Below are 14,695 nucleotides of genomic sequence, written 5' to 3'. Positions count from 1 at the left end.
TTTTTCTTGGACATTGGCCTTTTTGGTACTTGTGATTTTGAAGTGAAATTATACCATCAGGGCCCAAATGTTTATGCTTTGGGTATTGTATTTACATAGTGATACTCTTTTTCTAATTATTCAATATATTAATTTCTAAACTCCCACAAATTTGTCAACAAATCACTATAATGAATATGCTCCTTATCTCTCTCCATATTCATTCTACTTACCTGAAAAACCAATAATACAGTAAAACTAATAATAAAAACAATAATACAGTAAACTCTGACATAAGAGAAATAATGTGCCTTTTTAAGAGGCCAGACACTAAGATTTTACAAATATAACGACTCATTAACTTCCTGTAGTTTAATGAGCTTATGATTTGTGGCTCTATTTACCTCAAAAATAATCTCCCCTGTCTTGCATATTTGTTGTCTTTCTATATTATTCGAAATATTTTTCTCTGAAATTTCAGATCTTAGAGTAAAGAGAAAATAATTACAGAAGAACAGGAGCAATTATAAAGAAACAAACATGAATCTTATCTGAAATGAGATAGTATCACTTTATATAAAAGGGGCTTTTTGTTTCCCTGAATAGTAATTTATTATTAAAATCAGAGTAGCATACAGCAAGCATAATAAAAGCATTTTGTAAAGGGGATATTCCTAACTATAATGGGGAAAAATAGCACTAAACACCAAGAAAGTAAATATCGGAAAAAACATTTACAATGGTCTAGGTTAATAACCCATTAAAAACACAAATTATAAAAATGTACTTTGGGTTTTCACCAGTTAGATTTTAGCCTTTATTTGCAGCTTGAATTGATCCAGGATGTGAGAACAGCATTTTTGGGTAATAGAGTAGAAGAACCTAAATAACTGTGAGAGCAACTCACCTAAGCATTTTGTTTAGAGTATGAAAGTGTGTTTGTCTGAAGAGATTTGGGGAGTCAAACTGCTTTTCTTCAAAGCTGAAAGCAGGGTGCAAAATATTTTATTTGGTAGCCTGGAAGGACAAATATATCTTTTGATTTCCTAGTGATACTAAAGATATCGCTAGCTTAGTGGGAGACTTGTCGTTTAACTTCAAACTGTCTTTCAAACATAGAAAACTATGTCTTCGGGTCCTCTCAGAATAAGATTTTCATAACCATTTCATTTGCTTTATATAGAGTTCAGAATCCAGTGCATATTTAGGAGAGAGACAAATAACACTCTTCCAGGGATCCACACCAAATGCTATTGATTTAAAGTTTCTTACTTTGAAGACCTGATGTCGCCTTCATTATTCTTGGTAACATTTTGTTTCCAATAGCTCATTGAAGTAAAGTTCAGCATGCCCTTTACCAGTTGTTGGTCCAGAATGTAACCCACCTTTCTAAAATCAGAGCATTTTAGCAGCTCTGCTGTTTAATTGAAGATTGATGATTTATATTGAAGATATTTGCCACCTCAAACTGAATTTATAACACAATGAAACATGCTTTTTAGGGCCATTGAAATTATTATGAATAGCAATAGGTTTAATAGAAAATTAATTCACCAGGAGTCTTCAATCTCTACTAGAGATGAAGTGAAAAAAGTGAGGATATATTTTCTTTCACAACTGTCCACAAGGCATTTATAATAATAAAACACCTAGAATAAACCAAGCAAGATAGCAGAAACAGGTAGACTATGATAAAAAAAAAATTCTCACTTAATAATTGTTTTCTGGGCCGGGAAGGTGGCACTAGAGGTAAGGTGTCTGCCTTGCAAGTGCTAGCGTAGGACAGACTGCAGTTCGATCCCCCGGCGTCCCATATGGTCCCCCCAAGCCAGGGGCTATTTCTGAGCACATAGCCAAGAGTAACCCCTGAGCATCCAACGGGTGTGGCTCAAAAACAAAAACAAACAAATAATTGTTTTCATAATATAAAGAAAACTAGCCACTTTTAATTTTGACATATTAAGACTGTTTTATATTAATATTCTACTTTTCAAAAATAATTTACCAGTTTACATAGTTTACATAATCAAAATACATATCGTTATTTGTTCTTAATTTTATATTTCCCTCCTTGTACTCTTTTTGTTTTCTGGCCAACTAGGCTATAGCATATAATGTAAGCTCTCCTCCATACATACACACACACACACACACACACACACACACACCCCAAGCTTTTTTATACTCCAGTTTTCTATTTATTTTCCTCTAAATTTATCTAGAGTCTTCTTCATTCAGAGTTTTTCAGATACTGTTTTTTCAGTAAAGACATCTATGATCTCTCACTCTGAATATTCCAAAGTAGGAAATACATGAAAGTAATGCAATGACTTTTCAAAATTAATTTGAAACAAGCCCTTCTGCATTCTATCCTTTTCATTTTCACTAGAGCAATATTAATTGATTTTTATTCATAAATTTATCTAAAAAGTGATAATTATTATTAAATAACTTACTAATGAATGAATAAAACATTTTGGGAACTATAAATGTTTGAAGACAAAATGTTTTGTTTAACATTTAATACAAGATATTTATGCTTTAAATGAGCTTCCATATGACCCAGAAATACCACTTCTAGGCATATACCCCAGGAACAAAAAAGCGCAATGCAAAAATGCCTTCTATACCCCTATGTTCAGTGCAACACTATTACAATAGCCAGAATATAAAAATAACCAGGTAATAAAAAACAACATTAAAGAAACTATAGAACATCTACACAATGGAATACTATACAGTTATTAGAAAAAATAAAGCCATAAAATGTGTCTACATATAGATGGACATGGAAGCTATTATTATGCTGAGTGAAATGATCCATAGAAAGGGTTTGGCATAAAATAAAGCTTCTAGAAACAATAAACTTTCCAGCAAAGTGGCCAGCATAAATTCACTACGTAAAAGACAGTTGTATTCCTTTATATAAATAACGACTCAGAGCAGGAGAAAGAGATCAAAAAATCTATTTCAGTTAAAACAATGTCTAAAACTATTAAGTACCTAGAAATCAACCTAACAAGAGAAATGAGATATCTATACCGTGAAAACTTCAAAACATTTTAGAAAAAAAAGAAGACCTAAGGAAATGGAAGAACATCTCATGCTCATACATTGGAAAAGTCAATAATAAAATATGACCAACTTATCTAAACTACTATATAGATTAATTGGAATCCAAATCCATAAAGTTCATTGAGGAAAGCATTGGCAGAACACTCCAATAATCTCACACCTTACACAAAATTCCTTTCAAAGTAGAATAAAGACGGTGAGATTAGATCCAAATCCATAAAGTTCATTGAGGAAAACATAAGCAAACACCCAAGACTTAGACCACAAAGAAGTCTTTGATGATATGCCAATAGCAAGAGCTATAGCTGTAAACCTGAATACTACATCAAACTAAAGAGTTTCTGTATAGAAAAAGAAACCGGGCTAACATTAGAAAGCAGATAACTGAATGGGAGAAAATTTTGAACTTAACACATCAGATAAAGTTTGATATCTAAACCTAAAAACCCCATTGAAATGTGAAGAAGAAATGAATAGACCCTTCTCTGAGAAGACCAGCAGATGGCCAACAGACATGAAAAATGCTCATCATCACTTATCATTAGAGAAATGCACATCAAGACAAAAATTAGGTATCATTAGATATCTAATAGATACCAGTGAGGATGCACATATCAAAAATACTTGGATCAATCTCTGTTGATGGGCATGTGGTGAGAAAGGAACTCTCATCCACTGTTGGTGGGAATGCTTCTTAGACCAATTTCTATAGAAAATAGTATGAAGGGTTCTAAGTAAAGTCAAAATTGAGTGCCATATGACCCATCAATTCCTCTCTTTTGTGTATCTATTTCCAGGACAGTAAAACATTCATCCAATGGGTTTGTGCACACCACTATGCATTGCAGCACTAAATAAAATAACCAAGACTTGCAATAAACCTAGATATCCAGCAACAGAAATGTGGATTATGAAGTTGTGATACATATAAGGAAATATGCAATCATGCAATTTGCAGCTACATGGATGGAACTAGAAGATACTATGTCAAATGAAGTAGGTCAGTAAAAATGGATAAATACAGAATGCTATCACTTATATGTGGTGATTAAATAACTTCATGAAGAAATGCAGTGGTCTAAATAGAAGTTGCCTCGAACACCCTTGGCACCAGAGGATAGCGAGAAGAAGGAAAGAAACTGAGTGGAAGAGGAGAAATATGTTTATGCAAGAATGGGGTTCAGGGGCCAAGCAGTCTCAAGTGCACTGGTAGTGTTAAAAAAAGGATATAACTAAATGTCCACCCCAAAGGCAACAACAATGAAACAGAGACCCAAACTTTAACAAACTAAACGTAAAATGTGTCTGTTCTACTGGCAGGATGGAGGTGTGAGGGTGGCATTGGATGCAATATGCAGTGTTAAGCAACATTGGTCGAGGGAGATGGACAATGGTGGTGAGATTGGTCCTAATTCACTGTGTGCCTGAAACACAACTATAAAGGTCTCTGTAAATAACAACAGTTTCAATAACAATAAAATTGAAAAAAAGAATAATGTCACTCATATTTGGGATATAAAAAAGAAGAGATAGTATGGTAATAATACCCAGAAACAATAAAGACAAAGGTCAGGACATCCAGCCCAAGAAGGAAGCTCTCCACAAAGAGTCCTGTGTGGAGCTAGAGTAGACCTAGATGCTGAGTCTGCTAGGACAATGATTGATGGAACTGGTTCTTGTGGACAAGAATTCGGTGCTGAAAGTGGAGAAACTAACAGATTAAGTACCCCTCCTTAACACCTCTGCAATCTACAGTGTCAAAAAGAAAGAGAGAGAGAGACAGAGAGAGAGAGAGAGAGAGAGAGAGAGAGAGAGAGAGAGAGAGAGAGAGAAGCAATTTGCCTGTCCTAGATCAAGGTGGGGATTAGGTGGGGGTGGGAGACATCGGTGATGTCGATGGGAAAGGTGCACTATGAATTAACTGATTTTAGAATTTGATCTAAGGAAATTTACCCTAGTAAAACTTCTGTTTGACTAAGATGAATGACATCTGAGCAGAAGTTGTACAACACAAAATTCTGGCACTGTATACCACAGAAATGGAACATTAGAGAAAATGTTTTAAAATAATTGAACCATTAAGCTGAGAAATTAAGGATGAAGTTATTAAATGACCCATATTTCAACAACTTCTATCAAAAGTATACTTTAGAAAGTCTTAGTAGTCACTTTACTAAGTATATTTAGGCTAAGTATAACTCAATGTTGTTGTTTTTTTAATTTGTCAGGTTTCGTCTTGTGAATGCCAAGTTTCAGCTAAAAATATAAATGATATACATAAATTTTAATGTTCTACATATCATTATGTTAAGTGAGCAAATGTTTAAAACATGGTTTGATAAAAAAATCACTGTTTATGAGATAAAGTTAAAGAGGTGATACAATTAATGGCAAGACAAAGGAATGTGATACGTTTTTTTTTCATTTGAATCTAAACTCATTCCTAAATATGAAAAGATAAAATCAAAAGTTTTTCGTGGCCAAGAACAGCAATAACAAATACAATAAAGCCCTGCACATACGATCTTGTTGAAAATGTGAGGAATAAACACACACATCAACATGTAGACACAATGATCACATAGTTACACTTCACATATACTGATCTACTAAGGATATGTCTTCAGTTTTTGTAGACATTATAGATTTGTGAAATGGTTTAGCCATTTTTTCTCCCTCAGAATTTTATCATAAAATAGTCATGAAAAATAACACCCTGGAATCAGGGATATGGCTCAAAGCTTTTGAATATATGTGACATGTTTCAGGATCTAACTTCAATTCCTAGTTCCATATAGGTCCCTGAGCACGACTGTGTACAGTCCATAAGAACCCTGTGTACCTTGGGGCTGGAACGGTGGATCAAGTGGTAGGGCATTTGCCTTGCCTGCACTAGCCTAGGACTGACCAAGGTTTGATCCCCTGGCGTCCCATATGGTCCCCCACGCCAGGAGCGATTTCTGAGCACCTAGCCAGGAGTATCACCAGGTCACCGGGTGTGCCCCCCCCAAAGAAAAAGAGCTCTGTGTACCTTGAAGAATGCTCTTGGTTGCTTGAACTGAACTAAGCACTGCTGAGCTTAGCAACTGAGCAGAATCACATAAGGGGTTGAGTCATCGAATCACTAAACTACCGCACAGAATATTAAACGTCATTCAGAGTAGCCTCTGCCACCCATATATGGCTGTGGATTGTTTATATATATATATATATATGTGATATATATTATTTTCTGTATATAATATATCATATATAATAATATATAATATGTTATTTATACATGCATGTGTGCATGTATACATACATTCATATATATCATCTTGCAGAAGTTTTTCTATGACCATATTTGTCTTCCTTAGAAGAAAATCAAAATGCATTTAAGGTCCAGAGAGAAAGGACACTAGGTAGAGTGCTTGTCTTGTATATAACCAATGCAGATTAGATCCCCTGCACTGCATATGGTCCCTGACTATCATGATCAGGACTGACCACTGAGCACAGACTCAAGAGTAAACTCTAAGCAACACCAAACAAAACAAACACACACATTAATATTTACTATTTTTATAAACAACATTGTTATAAACAATAGCAATTACTATCTTTATAAATTAATAATGTTATAATCATTATTATACTTAATTGTAATTACTTTTTATAACAAATGATCTCAAACTAAAGTACTCAAGCTAAAATACTAAAGTATTTATGATAAATATATATCATACTAAATGCTAAAATAAGTCATTACTACATTTTATAATAAAATATTTGCTTCTAGAAATAATTCTGAAGTTTTTGTTTTAAAAGTTGTAAACTAAAAAAAATAGTTAACGTGCTCACTTGGGCAGCACATATACTAAAATTGGAACGATACAGAGAAGATTAGCATGGCCCCTGTGCAAGGATGACATGCAAATTCGTGAAGTGTTCCATATTTTTAGTCTGGCTGTGGGGTTGCCAACCAATAAGCTGAGCCCTCTGGCCTGCGGAGGCTCTGCCCTGCCATGCCTCTGATCCTTCTGAGAACTTCAAGGGAAATCTTTCCTGTGCCTGTCTGTGTTTCTTGAATACCAGAAGCTCTCCTCAGAGGCCTAGGGAGTGCACCTCCAAAAAACTGTCAACTAGAGGCAGCAGAAGAGCATGGCGGTGAAGCGAGTGGAGCTGCCATGCACTATTTCTAACCAATGAACCCCACCACAATATGCAGGAAAAACCACACTACAATCGTGACAATGGGGAAACCTTGCAGGCAAAAACCATGCACAGAGCACCATGCACAGAGAATGAAGACAATAGCTTGAATGACCTAAAAAATTCCAACCATCAGATTAACCTCTCGGATAAGGAACTTAAAATCGAAATATGGAAGATGTTTGTAGGACTAAAAGAAAGCATAGATCGATCTGAACAGAACACAAAGACAGAAATCAGAAAACTCCAAACTGAAATAACAGATCTGAAAAACATGGTAGCTCAATTGAAAAACTCAGTGGATGGCCTCGACAGCATGGTACTAGCAGCTGAGGAGAGAATCGGCGTACTGGAAGATGAGATGCAGAAAAACTCAACGCAGCAGATGAAGTTGAAAAGAACCTTAAGACAAACGGTCAGGCAATGGTAAAATTACTCAAGGAATGCAAACAGATAAAAATAGAGGTCTTTGATAAACTCAACAGAAACAATATAAGAATCATTGGAGTCCCAGAGACCCATGTAAGAGATCTCCAGGAAGAATCAACTGTCAAAGACATCATCAAAGAGATACTCCCAGAGTTAAAGACTACATGCAATCAAATCCTGTATGCCCGAAGAGTACCAGCTAAAAGAGAGCCAAAGAAAAACACCCCAAGACACACCTCGTTATGATGACAAATCCCACAGATAGAGATATAATACTGAAAGCGTCAAGATCAAAAAGGAAAATTACATTCAAAGGAGCATCCCTAAGACTTACAGCAGACATGTTACAAGAAAATATCAAGGCGAGGAGATAGTGGAGGCATATGTGACAAGACTGAATGAAATGGATGCCTCACCGAGAATACTACATCCAGCCCGACTCATGTTCAGGTTTAAAGGAAAGGTACATAGATTCATGGATAAACTTCACAGATGAAAAACCAGCCTTAAAGGAAAAATTGAAAGGTCTAATTTAAGACAAGGGAGACCAACAAACACAGCAAACTTATCTACAAAGATGACATTAAATCCTATGACAATATTCTCCCTCAATGTCAATGGACTAAATTCACCAATTAAAAGATACAGAGTGGCAAAATGGGTCAAAAAGATGAATTCAACCTTCTGCTGCCTACAAGACACACATCTGAATAGTCAGAACAAACATAGACTCAAAATCAAAGGCCGGAGGAAAATCATCCAAGCAAACAACACCCTCAAAAAATCTGGGCTGGCCATATTAATATCTGATGACACCAACTTTATACTCAGAAAAGTGGTAAGGGACAAAGATGGACACTATGTACTAATCAAGGGATATGTGCAACAGGAAGAAATTAGACTATTAAACATATATGCACCCAATGAGAGACCAGCAAATTATCTAATACAATTACTGACAAATCTGAAAGAAGACATCAATAATAACACAATAATTGTGGGAGACCTCAACACAGCCCTATCAACACTTGATAGGTCAACCAGACTGAAGTCCAACTAAAACATTCTTGCCCTGAAAAGAGTAATGGAAGAAAGAGAACTAGTAAATATATATAGGACACTCCATCCCAAAAACCTGGATACATTTTCTTCTCCAATGTACATGGGTCATTCTCCAGGATAGACTCAACAAGATGAGAATGAAAAGAACCTTTCTAGTTGAAGCCATCTACCACAAACCAATGGCAAATATTATCCTCAATGGAGAAAAACTAAAAGCCTTTCCTCTAAATGCAGGTACAAGACAAGGCTGTCCGCTCTCACCACTCCTCTTCAACATAGTACTGGAAGTGCTTGCTATATCATCAGGCAAGAAAAAGATATCAAGGGAATCCAGATAGGAAGGATAAAGTCAAGCTCTCATTGTTTGCAGACGACATGATACTCTGCTTAGAAAACCCTAAAGACTACCAAAAAGTTTCTAGAAACAATAGACTCATATAGCAAGGTGGCAGGCTACAAAATGAACACACGGAATCAATGGCCTTTTTATGCATGAATAATGATAGGGAAGAGATGGACATCAAGAAGGCAATCCCATTCACATTAGTACCACACAAACTCAAATACCTTGGAGTCAACTTGGCCAAAGACTTGAAAGACCTATACGAAGAAAAGTATAAAGCCCTGCTCCAAGAAATAAGAGAGGACACAGGGAAATGGAAACAGATACCCTGCTCTTGGATTGGCAGGATTAACATCATTAAAATGGCAATACTCCCCAAAGCATTATACATATTTAATGTGATCCCCTTAAAAATACCCATGACATTCCTTAAGAAGTGGATCAAACACTTATGAACTTCATCTGGAACAATAAACACCCTCGAATAGCTAAAGCACTCCTAGGGAAAAGGAGTATGGGAAGCATTACTTTCCCCAACTTTAAACTGTACTACAAAGCAATAGTTACCAAAATAGCATGGTATTGGAATAAAGACAGACCCTAAGATCAGTGGAATAGGCTTGAGTTCCCAGACAATGTTCCCTGTGGAAGCAGAGATCAACAGATGAGAATACATTAAGCCAAGAAGCTTCTGCACCTCAAAAGAAGTAGTGCCCAGGATACACCCACCATGTGGGAGAAACTATTCACCCAACACTCATCAGATAAGGGTCTAATATCCAAAATATACAGGGCACTGACAGAACTTTACAAGAAAAAAATCTAATCCCATCAAAAAATGGGGAGAAGAAATGAATAGACACTTTGAGAAAAAGAAATACAAATGGCCAAAAGGCACATGAAAAAATGCTCCTCATCACTAATCATCAGGGAGATGTAAATCTGAAAGGAGGTCTGGAACTTCCAGCTCACTTCATGAAGGTCACCACAAAGAGTGGTGAGTGCAGTTATAGAAATAACTACACAGAGAACTACCATAACCATGTGAATGAATGAGGGAACTGGAAAGCCTGTCTGGAGTACTGGTGGGGGTGGGGTGGGATAGAGGGAGAATTGGGACATTGGTGGTGGGAATGTTGCACTGGTGAAGGGGGGTGTTCTTTACCTGACTAAAACCTAATCACAATTAAATTTTAATCAAGATGTTTAAATAAAGGAAAAAATCAGTTAAGCATTAAAGTGTATGGTTAATATCAAATAGACTAAGAAAGGGAATATCAGATTCTCCCATGTTAAGAGAAATTTCATTTAGCCAAATCCAGGATGGCAGAAAAATCAACACAAAAAATTTCTTGGGTCTACAAATAAAAACAGTCTTGATGAACAGATATCTTTGCAAGCCATCATCTGAAGAGTTATCAGAGAATAGTAAGCATCCAGAGTGGAAGCACCTTCAAGAAGAGAAGATGTTCAACATCACTAATCGTCAGGGAGATGCAAATCAAAACTACTATGAGGTACCACCTCACGCCACTGAGATTGGCACACATCACAAAAAAGGAAAACAAGCAGTGCTGGCGGGGATGTGGAGAGAAAGGAACTCTTTTTCACTGCTGGTGGGAATGCCGTCTAGTACAACCTTTATGGAAAGCGATATGGAGATTCCTTCACAAACTGGCAATTGAGCTTCCATACGATCCAGCTATACCACTCCTAGGAATATACCCATGAAACACAAAAATACAATACAAAAATCCCTTCTTACTCCTATATTCATTGCAGCGCTATTTACAATAGCCAGACTCTGGAAACAACCAAGATGCCCTTCAACAGATGAGTGGCTGAAGAAACTGTGGTACATATACACAATGGAATACTATGCAGCCATCAGGAGAGATGAAGTCATGAAATTTTCCAATACATGGATGTACATGGAATCTATTATGCTGAGTGAAGTAAGTCAGAGGGAGAGAGAAAGACGCAGAATGGTTTCACTCATCTATGGGCTTTAAGAAAAATGAAGGACATTTTTAACAGTATCTCAGAGACGAGAGAGATGAGGGCTTGTAGGTGCAGCTCAGGACATGCAGCTCATCACATAGAGTGATGAGTGCAGTTGCAGAGATGACTACACTGAAAACTATCATAAAATGTGAATGAATGAGGGAAGTAGAAAGCCTGTCTCGAGTACAGGTGTAGGGGGGTAGGGAGGAGGGAGATCTGGGAAATTGGTGGTGGGAATGTTGCACCGGTGAAGGGGGGTGCTCTTTACATGACTGTAATCATACAACTATAATCATGTTTGTAATCACGGTGTTTAAATAAAGATAAAAAAAAAGAGTAAAAAAAAAAAAAAAAAAGAAGAGAAGAGAATTTAGAGATAAAATTGAGAAGCTGCAAACCACTCTTCCAAGAGAGGCTGCAAGAAGGAGGAAACTGGAGCCTGAACTTTCTCCAGCTACAGGCCTCTGGCCTGAAGCATTGAGTCAATTGCTGCCTTTGTGTCTGAGCTGCTCTCAGAAAACCAACTGGGAACTCTGAGCACATACATCCCCTTCTCTACAGTAAACTCACCAAGACAAATGAAGGGCAGAAATGTAGTAGTGTAGGATGACAACTGGAGTTCCTCTAGCTAGTTTTTGAGTTGTCACTTAAAAAAAAACAAAGTAACAAACACTTCTGAGAAGTTTCTACTCTTCACATATCTTAGACCCCAAACTCCCATTTTCCTGGTAGAGATCAGAGTGAAGTATAGCCTCATAGACCACTAATGGAGGAACATGCAGGCATACATGCACTTGATTTTAGGCACTTTGAGGTGGGGAAATGACTGCTGAACAGAGAAGTGTGTGAAGCACATGCTCCAACATGAATGTACCTACTAACAGCTCAGAGAAATTGAAAAGGAGCTGTGAACGGACTAAGGTGGGCACTGCATAGAAGAGTATGCCTGGAAAAGCATACCTAGTAAGACACTGGGTAGTTGCCAATCAGGCCTTATCACTTATCACTTATCACTGATACATTTGGGCAATTTTGCTGTGAAGGCTTTCCTTAGGATTAAATAAACTTGGCTCATGCTCACACCTGAATTAAATGGCATTGTCTAGATCCTTCACAATTGCTGAGAAATATCTGTGTCTACCGAAGTCTAGTAGAATCCCAGGTTCTGGCCTGGTCCTGGTCTGTGGGAATAAAGACTAGACCTCCTGCTGGCCTAAGCAAATACTCAGTGTACCTATTTGAAGGATTCACCATCTTTTCTGAAACCATATCCTTGGTTTTAAGAGCATATTACTAAATATTTTCCTTTTATATTTGGATGATAAAAGATCATCATTAGATTAATATTTAAGATATTATTTTATAGAGATAATTTAATAAATTTCATAAACTAATTATATGATTTTATTGGCAATGTAACATCTACACTTAATTTTATATTTAGAAAATTAAGGAACATTGAAATATCCAGGTTGGCAAAGAGCTACATTTTTCTGCCAATTCTTTTCTTGTACTACTTCTGCTATTGCAAATTTGTTCTTTTCTGTTTGCATAGTAAGACCTACTTTGTGGTAATTAATTTGAAGTTAAAATGTAAATAGTCATCAGAGGTTGCAATTATTTGGAAAGTCACCTACCTGTCCAGCAGTGTCCAGGATGTCCAAGTAGGCTGGCTCATTATCAATTCTAACTTGAGTCTTATAAGCATCTTCTAAAAAAAAGACACAGATTATATTTAAATATATTCAACATAAAACAATGAGTCTTCTTTAGACTTAATGTCAAAAAATTTCTAAAAATCAATAAAAAATCACTAGATAACCATATCAATACAAGCACAAGAAATACAAAGATAAATCATGTAAGGAAAAAATAATGTTGGCTTACAACGAAGGAGTAATAAGCCAGAGTGAGTGAGAGAGAGAGAACAATTAATGAGAAAGAAGTCTTGCCTTCCATCTGACTACCTCATTTTGATCATAGGTACTGCATGTGATTCTGAACATTTTAAGAAAATTCTGCACCCAGCTGTATGTAGAACTCCAAAGTACAAAAAGTTAAGCAAGAGATGTTACCTTCATCAATAAAATTTCATTATTAGCAGTACTTTAGTCCTATTACATGCTGAGCAAACTGCAATAAATGTATTAGTTCATTCTTTTTTTTTTTTCAAGCAAAACAAAATCAGGAAACTTCTCCTGCCTGTGCCTGTCTGCCTGCGTCTCTGAATCCCTGAAGATTTTCTCAGAGGCCTAGGGAACGCACCCCCAAAAAATGGTCAACTAGAGACAGCAGAAGAGTGTGGTCGCTTTGCGGCTGCGCACTCTTTCTAACCAATGAACCCCACCACAACACGCTGGAAAAACCACACTACAAGCGTGACAATGGGGAAACCTCACAGGCAAACACAATCCACAAAGAATGCAGACGAAAGCTCGGATGACCTAATAAATTTCAACCACCGGATTAACCTCTCAGGTAAGGAGTTTAGAATAGAAATATGGAAGATGTTCGTAGAACTCAAAAAAAGCATAGATCGATCTAAACAGAACACAAAGACAGAAATCAGAAAACTCCAAACAGAAATAACAGATCTGAAAAACACAGTTGCTCAACTGAAAAACTCAATGGATAGCCTCGCAGAAAGGGTATCTGTAGCTGAGGAGAGAATCAGAGTACTAGAAGATGTGCTGCAGAAAAACTCAACACAACAGAAGAAATTGGAAAAGAACCTTAAGACAAATGAACAGGTGATTGAAAAAGTACTCAAGGCATGCGAACAGATGAAAATAGAAGTCTTCGATAAACTCAACAAAAACAACATAAGAATCATTGGAGTCCCAGAAAGCCAGGAAGATCTCCAGGAAGAATCAACTGTCAAAGACATCATCAAAGAGATACACCCAGAGTTAAAGACTACATGCAATCAAATCTTGCATGCCCGAAGAGTACCAGCTAAAAGAGACCCAAAGAAAAACACCCCAAGACATATCCTCGTTACAATGACAAATCCCATAGATAGAGATAGAATACTGAAAGCAGCAAGATCAAAAAGGAAAATTACATTTAAAGGAGGATTCCTAAGACTTACAGCAAACATGTCACAAGAAACTCTCAAGACCAGAAGACAGTGGTGGGATATTGTGAGAAGACTGAATGAAATGAATGCCTCACCAAGAATACTGTACCCAGCCCGACTCACGTTCAGTTTGGAAGGAAGAATACATAGCTTCATAGATAAACAACAGCTCAGATACTTCACAGATGATAAACCAGGCTTAAAGGAAAAACTGACAGGTCTACTCTACCTAGAGTAGTAGATAGTACTCTACCTAGAAAACTCTAAAGTCTCTATGAAAAAGCTTCTAGAAACAATAGACTCATTTAGCAAGGTGGCAGGCTACAAAATTAACACACAAAAATCAATGGCCTTTCTATACACCAATAATAATAAGGAAGAAATGGACATTAAGAAAACAACCCAATTCACAATAGTGCCACACAAACTCAAATATCTTGAAATCAACTTGACTAAAAATGTGAAGGACCTATACAAAGAAAACTATAAAACTATGCTCCAAGAAATAAGAGAGGACACGCGCAAATGGA

At 36.6% G+C, this 14,695-nt stretch overlaps 1 protein-coding gene and 1 non-coding gene across 2 annotated transcripts in view; one reads left to right on the top strand and one right to left on the bottom strand.

Moving 5' to 3' along the window:
• RIT2 (Ras like without CAAX 2) overlaps positions 1–14,695 on the bottom strand; it is a 465,270-nt gene that overhangs the window by 289,216 nt on the left and 161,359 nt on the right. The window contains exon 3 of the mRNA XM_049769158.1: positions 12,724–12,797. Coding sequence (XP_049625115.1) covers positions 12,724–12,797 — 74 coding nt within the window. The remainder of the gene's footprint in view (positions 1–12,723; positions 12,798–14,695) is intronic.
• LOC126003067 (U6 spliceosomal RNA) lies at positions 6,890–6,996 on the top strand. The gene has a single exon (XR_007493611.1). It is a non-coding gene; the product is annotated as a U6 spliceosomal RNA (small nuclear RNA).

The sequence above is a fragment of the Suncus etruscus genome, chromosome 2 (assembly GCF_024139225.1).
Source record: "Suncus etruscus isolate mSunEtr1 chromosome 2, mSunEtr1.pri.cur, whole genome shotgun sequence".
Lineage (NCBI taxonomy): Eukaryota > Metazoa > Chordata > Mammalia > Eulipotyphla > Soricidae > Suncus > Suncus etruscus.
Note: the sequence above shows the minus strand (reverse complement) of the source record. Positions and strands in the feature narration are given on the sequence as shown.